At 33.3% G+C, this 8,461-nt stretch overlaps 1 protein-coding gene across 1 annotated transcript; it reads left to right on the top strand.

Annotated features, from left to right (window-relative positions):
• The first annotated feature begins 586 nt into the window (after positions 1-586).
• On the top strand, positions 587-1,165 carry LOC149228156 (uncharacterized). Its single transcript, XM_089380691.1, has one exon. It carries the CDS (start codon positions 587-589, stop codon positions 1,163-1,165), a length of 579 nt encoding a protein of 192 aa, XP_089236817.1.
• Positions 1,166-8,461: the final 7,296 nt, after the last annotated feature.

The following is an 8,461-nucleotide window of genomic DNA, read 5'->3' as shown; positions in this document are numbered from 1 at the left end:
TATCTGGGATCCCAGCGGAGGAAAATTCACGGTAAAAGAGGGGTACAAAGCATTACATGCCACTACTCAAACAACAAATTGGAACCTTTCCACAACTGTCTGGAAATCAGAGTGTCTCCCAAAGATCAAACTCTTCAATTGGACTCTTCTTAAAGGTAAGACCCTCACTGCTGAGAATCTAAGGAAAAGAGGAATTCTGGGCCCATCAATATGTTGCTTCTGTCGCGCTGAGGAGGAAAGCATTCAGCATATTTTCTTACTCTGTCCCTTTGCCCAAAGCTGCTGGAAGCAGGTTATCAGCCCCATGGAAATTGGTGAAACTTTTGATCAGATCTCCTCTCTTCAGAAAAATTGGGGGAAATGTTATCCCTTCTCCAAGAAAGGCAAACATAATATCAACAGATTGTGGAAATGCATCCTAGCCACCCTATGTTGGCAAATTTGGCTAGCCAGGAATAACTACGTCTTCAACAATAAAAAGCCCAATCCAGCCAGCATCCTGGCTAAAACAACAACCATCATCTCTGAAACAATAAGCACAAATCTCATCGCCCTCCTAGATCAGTCAAGCTGGCATAAAGAAGAGATGGATTGGTACAATAAATTCAGCCTCAGTTATACCAACAATTACCATTCCCAAACAAAAGCACACAAGAAAAGGATGCACTGGAAACTCAAAGGAACCAAGGAAGAAGTTAATCAGTGGATCTTAGAACAGAAGCGTCCTACTCTGCATTTCGATGGCGCTTCTAAGAACAACCCAGGGAAAGCTGGAGCAGGGGGTATCATAAAAGATCATCATGGCAAAACTATCGTAAATTATGAATGGGGTATGGGAAAAGTTTCTAACAACGTGGCCGAAGCGTATAGCCTCCTTCTAGGCACCACCCTTCTGAATAGGCTGGGAATCAAAAACCCAATCATCTTGGGGGACTCGGCCATCATTATAGCAGCCTTGGTCTTGGGAGCAGACTTTAATAAAGCAGCTCTTAGTAATATAAAGCTCAGGATACAGGATAATCTTAGAAATATGGGAGACACGATGTTCAAGCATGTTCTAAGAGATAACAACACCGAAGCGGAATTTTACGCCTCTAAGGCCACCAGCAGACAGAGTGGACAAATCAGAGAAAATGAGCACATCTACGTCAAAGCAATCCCATAGCAGACTAAGCTGTCCGCCAAATTCTTTGAATAGCAACATCAGTACGCTTCTGAAACCAAGTCACTTCAGTCATCATTCATATCTTGAATTTCTCTGCCTCAATCTTGACCAACTGACCTCAATCCGCCCCCTCGAGAAATGCGTTTCATCTTTCTCCCAGTCTGCACTCTGGCTCGCACTAGGGACCCGATCACACCAAGTTTCACATGATTTTCTCTCTCGGAAATCAGGTTTGTCTCCCTTCACAATCCTTTTAGACTGCATCACTGATTCTATGTTTGATTTAGAGCCTGCCCAAATCCATAAGCATATCCCGTACCACCTGCTTGCTCAGCCTCCCTTGATGTTTTATATATTCCTCTCCCCCCTCGCTCATCCCAGATCTCCTTCCCCCTCCCAGAAGCAAAGCAGAGGAGCAGTGTTTGGCTTTCCGCTCCCGGAAGTCCGCAGCAATAGTGGTAGACAGCAGCCCTGTTCCCCTAAGTTTCAAATCTTTTCCCTCCTTGCCCATCTCAGATCTTCACCTCCTCTTCAGCAGCAAAGGAAAGGAACAGTCCTTGGCATCCAGCCTCAGGAGTTTGGCAGCAACAGTGGTCGATTCCAGCACATTTCTCCAGCGAGATCGTCATTTGCAATCTTCAGAGGTATATTCAGCATTTCGCAGTTTTGGTTGTTTTATCATAACCAGTCCTCCTTTAATTTGGTTCTCTTCAGAGATTGGCCGATCTCTCCTAGCGCTGACACCCGCCTTCAACCCCTCTGCTCTCCCATTTCTCGTTCTCCTCTCTCTCTCTCAGAGCTCCTTCTCTTCGTTCCTCCTCTCTTAGCATCACCTCTGAGATGGCCTCAAATCCGGAAAATGATGAACATGCCGAGAATCCCTTGGACAGAGTAATCATGAACAGCTCTTGTACGCTCTGTAAGGCTCATTGTTTTATGATAGCTCGGTTTGTGAAACATTTCAACGAGCTCAAAGAAGATTTTCAGGCAGACAGTAGATCTAAGAGAAAGAAGTTGGAAAAACAGAAAGTGGAAATTGAAGAATTAAAGGAAAAATGTAAACACATGGAGGAAGCAATCGCCCACATCAAAATGCTCACTCAAAGTATGCAAGCAGAGAACTCTACCAGAGCCAGCGCAAAGCATGAACTGCAGTATGATGATTCGGTCAACCAGCATGAGTAATTTATCTAATGTCTTGTAAATTTTGTCTCTTAGCAGGCTTATATGTAAGGCAATATAGCCGTTTCCTTTTCAATCTGTATTTCAATTCAAGCAACAAGGAGCCAGGGTCTGCGAACCCATTTTGGAATTCTCCTTCTCCTCTTTCTCTTCTCTTCCCAGATGTAACAGGACTTGGTCCCAACAGTTTTTATAATATATGAGTATCCGATCGTGTTAAAAAAAAAAAAAGATAATATGTTTATCGAATTTTTTCGAATGATGACAATTATGCTATTAGAGTGCTTCAATATCTATTTTCTGATACTATTTTTAAACACCTGTTGGGGTTTTTAATGAATGAAAGCAAAATTAAAAATGCTCAAATTCTAATGAACAACCAATAATACTTCCCTGAATATGTTGCGGATTTGAAAAGGTATGGCTGCTTGATTATCTTAAGTCTCCATAATCAAGTCGATGAAGACCTGTAAAATAAACAGAACATAAATAAGAAATAACCTTTTGAAAAGTAAAAATAACAATAGATGACGATGAACATGTGAAAACATACCGGGAAGAAAATTGTTTGTAAATTTACCTTCTGAATCTTCAAATTCCCCCAAAATTTCTCTAAATTTACATATGTTCAACCTCACCTGCTAATTTAATCTAAAATGCTAAGTAATGAATTTTGAAATTGCTTCCACCTTTAATTTACATAGGAATACAAGAGTGATGAAAATGAGCTCCTTTTCATAAATACTTGTGAATCCAAAATTATCAAGCTGTAGCAAATTCTTGGAATTTCTTTATGTATGATCGTCGTGATGAATTTTTTCCAAAACAAGACAATGAAGTGCTTTCACAAATATGTATGATCTAAGAGCTTCTAATTTTTTAAGCTGCTTTCCGAAAATGAAAGGGGATGCCTAGAAAAAGTCAGATTCATTACTTTCTTTATTGAAAATATGAAATAATTAAATAAATGTAAACATAAAAGAAATCTAATCTAAATTAATCTATTCCTATTTTTAACTTAATGTAGGAAACATGACTAGGTATAGTCATACTTCCAATGTAACCATGTAAACATTTTAATTCCTGCATGTATGTAAAAATCAATTATTAGTAACAAAAATACAAATAAAATTAAACTAAAGAAAATAAATCTGAATTTAAAATGTATAGTTACTGTTAGTAGTTTATTTACAATTACCTTCTCTTGAAATTCCCTTTCCAATTGAATTTTAATTGGATCATAGAAACCTTGATGAATTTATATTAATGATTGGAAGGGATTCAAAAGAGGGGATGACAGGTCAGATTGTGAGAATGAGCTTTTAGATACAATGTCTTGCATAAATTTGTTAGTGTTATGTACAAGTGTTATTCTATTAACAATCTTCCGTGAAGGAAAACTTTCCAAATATTTTTCAAAGGGGTCTATGAAATATGGATGAAAATATTTTAAATACAGTTGAAGATTATTAATTGAATTAGATTGCTGGTCATATTGTGAAAATACATTCTTTTGTTGACACTGCCTTTGAGAAGGTAGAAGTGATCGATAAGAAATGAACATCAGTTGAAATTAGAAGAGAAATAGCTCTTGATGTTCACGATTAGAATCTGAAACTTCATTTTCCTATTCATACAACACATCAATTGAGTGCTCAACACTGAGCTTCTCAATATGTCAGCACAAATTATCTAAAAATAAAAAATTAAAAACAAAAAAAATATGAATTTAAACAACATAAGGGAAGGAAAAATAATAAAATCAAATCATAGTTACACTAGTGTTACATAACAATTGGGAATGATTTGAAACAATTTTCTTTTCACAAGAATTGGCCAGAATAATAGATTTCAAATGATTTCTAGTACCAACTTGTGAATTAGAAAGAGAATCATGACTATGAATAGGAATAATATCTTGATCGTCATATAAATCATAGATTGGAATGTTTTCTCGAACGCTGAAATCATGAGTATGATTAATTATTTAAAAATGAGAGCTATTTGAAACAATTTCTGAATTAGAGTGTTCTTCATTTTTACATTTGATTAGGCTTTTATCACGAGGATTCAATAGTGAAGTAGACAATTCAATGTCCTCAATGTTAAAGTAACTATCATAAATGACCTCACAACATTCATTAGAATACCCTTCAATCTTATCCAATGTATCAAAATAAGAAGAAATATAAAGCACATGTTCATTAATGCCAGAAGAATGATCAATACTTAATTCTCTATCTTGATAAAAACTAATTGGCAATTCATTAAGATCAACCTCTCTGTTTTCTGAAATATCATTAATATTAAGAGGGGATAAATTGCCATCAGAAAAAATATCAGGATAAAGGGAAAAATGAGAATCAGAAGCAATGGATTTAAAAGTGTCTCTATTTAAGAATTCTTGTGCTTTCTGCTCATTGTAAATTTCAGATTTGAGATCATTTATTTGTGTACTTGTGCTTTCTTGAAGAATGTTGCTTTGTTGCTATGAATTTGGCATTTGCTCATCGTAAAAGAATTCAGAAATTTGTACAACAAATTACGTGTTATTGGAAACTTCGACTGCTGCTTGTACTTGCTGATTTATGTTTTGATTTTCTAAATTTAACACATTCATTTTCAGATTTCAAAGCCATATTTTCTTTACAATTATTACTAATATCTTCTTGAATTTGAGTAGTAAAATTTTCCAAGCTTTGTGATTAAGATTCACTGACATGTGAAAGTAAATTTTGATCAATATCAATACTATAAGAATTGTGCACTAAATGAAGAAATTGAGCGTACATAATAGAGGCCATTTCATCATCATTTGTTTTCATCTTCATATTGGAATTCTCAATTGCGTTAATGTAATTGGAAGGAATTTGAACAAAGCTTGAAATAATCTCACATGGATTATGAATGGGAGGAAGAGAGAAAATATGTTCATAGCAATCTAATAATTCCTCTTTCGTAGGTTTGTTTTCAATTTTAAATTTCAAACAATTTAAATAAAACCTGATGGTAAAATCAAATAAAGATTCATTTTTGAATCTTTGTAAATCTTCAAAATCGTCACATACCTATTCGTAGTTATAGCCATCAAATTTACAAAGGAACATTGTTACAAATTGATCATAACTGTGAATTGAAGCAACTGGAAGCAATTGACACTAGCATCTGGCTTTATCCAAGAATGTAAGAGTAAAATTCTACATAAAGTATATTCATCAATTCTTTGAAAAGTATAATTTGAATTTTTTTGAATGAATTGTAAAGCATGATTAAAAGCAGAAGAATTTTTCTTACCATTAAACTTTACCTGAGACGGGAGTCTTACCACTTCAGGTGGAGTATTGGAAGATACACATCCAAAAATACAACTCCAAATTGGAAGTTTAAGAGGAGCCATTGTGATTAAAAAAATGTTAGAATACAAAGAATCCAATACACAATAAGTTTCAGGCCCTCCTTCCAGTGCAAAAATGTTGAAGCCTCGAAAATCGCTGTGACAACATGGGGGAAGACCACATGGTCCATACCTTAAAGCAACTCTTTTTCCATTTGGAATGGTGGTTCTGACTGGTTCAACTAGGTCTAGTTATCTTCTCTCAATCTCCACTGGATTTAAAATATGACTTTCATTCATCAATGGAGAAGAGACATTAGATCATTCTTCTTGCTGATCAGGCAAGAAAGTGATCCTTAAGATGATCTGGGGCTCAACCAAGCCACAACTAAAGTTTGCCTCTTTATGAAAAGGACTTATAAGAATGTAAAATTAAATCTAAATGCAAACTTATTTTATAATGTAAGCGAAAAGAACTAAATCTTAATCCTATCTCAATTAGGCAGATATAGATCTAACCCAACTGAGAGCAAGATATTTAAATAATTGAGATTTAAATATGTCTGGCTTATAATGAATATCAAGCTAACGAAGTAGTTCAATTAACTGACATTATGAATACCAAAACATATTCTATTTAGAGACTTCTTAACTGAAATAATAAACCAACAACATTTAGGAATAAGTTCACAAAATGATATTGATTGTTTAATCAATTAATTCGAATAATTAAACAATAATATGAGGAAATAGTTCACGCCATATCACTATTTGTTAAACTAGTATTAAAAGACAGATTTATGAGTAAATAGTTACTTAGAAATCAGAATTCAACCCATAAGAGCAGAGATAAATAATAACATATGATTGAGACAAATTACTCATACCGATAAAAGTGCACAAATATGAATAAAATGACACATTCCTGCTATCATAAAATGAAACTAGTATTTAAAACAATAGTGTTAGAAATACCAATTTATTGAATCCATTTATCTGGCTTTGGTCTCCAACAGTCCTTTACATTGCTTGAATTTCTGTTGTTACAACAAGAGCTGTAGAAGTGCAAACTCTGCCCATCACACATAATTCAGAATGCAAAAGAAAAATTCTCAATAATCCCCAGATCCGAGATTTTCACTCTTCCCACCTACAAATCTAAATCCCTATTACAGAAGTGCTTTTAGAATTCCAGAATTGTAGAAGAGAGAAGCCCCTCTTACATTCTACAATCTGGTATTTATAATATTTACAAAAGAATTTAGAATAGGAAAGTTTGTTGAAGAATAAATCCTCTCCATCAATTTTCATTGGCTCAAAATTCCATTCTTCTATTGCTGGAGCATTCTCATTGATTGAGATCTTGTTCTCCTCATCTCTTTAACTATTTTCCTGCAAAATCAAATCAAAACAAAATTAAAATGCAAAAATAAAATCACAATGCCAAATCTAGAATTAAAATCAATCTAATCAAACTCAATTAAATAAATAATTGAAAAGGAAATCTGAGCTTTCTATTGATGTTTGTGATGATTTAATTGGAAAATGATATCATTGATGAATGAATTTGCATTTAGAAGAGGATTGGGCAAATGAAAATGCAGAAAATAAAACTCAGAAAAATTAGTTTTATTTAAAAATTCGGAGCTTGATCTTCTGCTGAATTTTAGAACCAATAAATTATCTAATCTGTTAATGAAACCTTTTCATTTGGCCAAGTAAAACTCCATTTATGAACTTCTTAAGTTGGTATATTAAAATTGCCAGAATTCTGGAAATTCTGATACTTAAACTAAAAATCTAAAATTTTAATCCTAAATTAGATTAAAGTTATTATTTAATTAATATTAATTTAATGAAAAATTTAATTAAACTACAAAATTGATTTATTTATTAACAAAATTCAATTAATTAAATAAATTAAAAATACAATTATATTTTATTAATATTATAAACGAATTATATTAAAATTATAATATACTATTTATATAATTTAAGAATTAATTTAAAACTTCGATCAACCCTAAGTTACATGTGAAATGGGGAGTTTGATTCATTTGGAAGATTGGGGTAATGGAGTGATAAGGTGGGAGTGATAAGGAGTGGAGGGAGGTGAGAGTGATGGAGAGTGTGAGGGTAATGTGAGGATGACATGGAGGGATAAGATTTTATGTTAAAGATTTTAATTCTCGCAGAAAACCAAATCGCAATTGGAGTTCGGTATTTGTAAAATAAATATATAAAAATATTTTTAATATTTGTGATATGTGATTCACGAGGTATCACAATTATAATATCACATCACATAATTATTTCGGATTGCAGTTTTAAAATCGAAATTTTTGGAAGGAAAGAAGTGATATGAAGTGGTGTCCACATGGAATTAATAATCTTACAAATTGGACTATCGCCATTTTGCAATTTTGAGAATCTAGTTTTGGTAATTTGTTTTAAAATAATAAATTGGAGTAAATTACCAAGATTCCGAAACACGTTTTCATCCGTTGTATGATTTAGTTGGGTCATTTTGTAGGATCGTTAGTGAAAATATGAAAAATTAATAAAAGTTAATTAAAAGTCAATATTTATAATGAATGACTATTTAACTTAATTAGTTACAAAAAATGAAATATTATATATTTATTTACAATTTTAGTCCAGGCGAGAAAATGATCAAACTTCAAAGTAGTGCCATTTACAAACCGGTTGACCAAATGAGGCGAAACAAGTATCGATGGAAAGCTTATGAAAAGTCGGATTCAAAGAAATAATCAAAACAT

Source organism: Pinus tabuliformis, chromosome J (assembly GCF_031772625.1).
Source record: "Pinus tabuliformis cultivar Carrire ecotype Pingquan chromosome J, CPIR1, whole genome shotgun sequence".
NCBI classification, from domain to species: Eukaryota; Viridiplantae; Streptophyta; class Pinopsida; order Pinales; family Pinaceae; genus Pinus; species Pinus tabuliformis.
This window is presented reverse-complemented; position numbering and strand designations above follow the sequence as displayed.

Excerpts from the sequence above, each read along its gene's own strand:
- LOC149228156 (XM_089380691.1), top strand. The coding sequence starts at position 587 with ATGGATTGGTACAATAAATTCAGCCTCAGTTATACCAACAATTACCAT.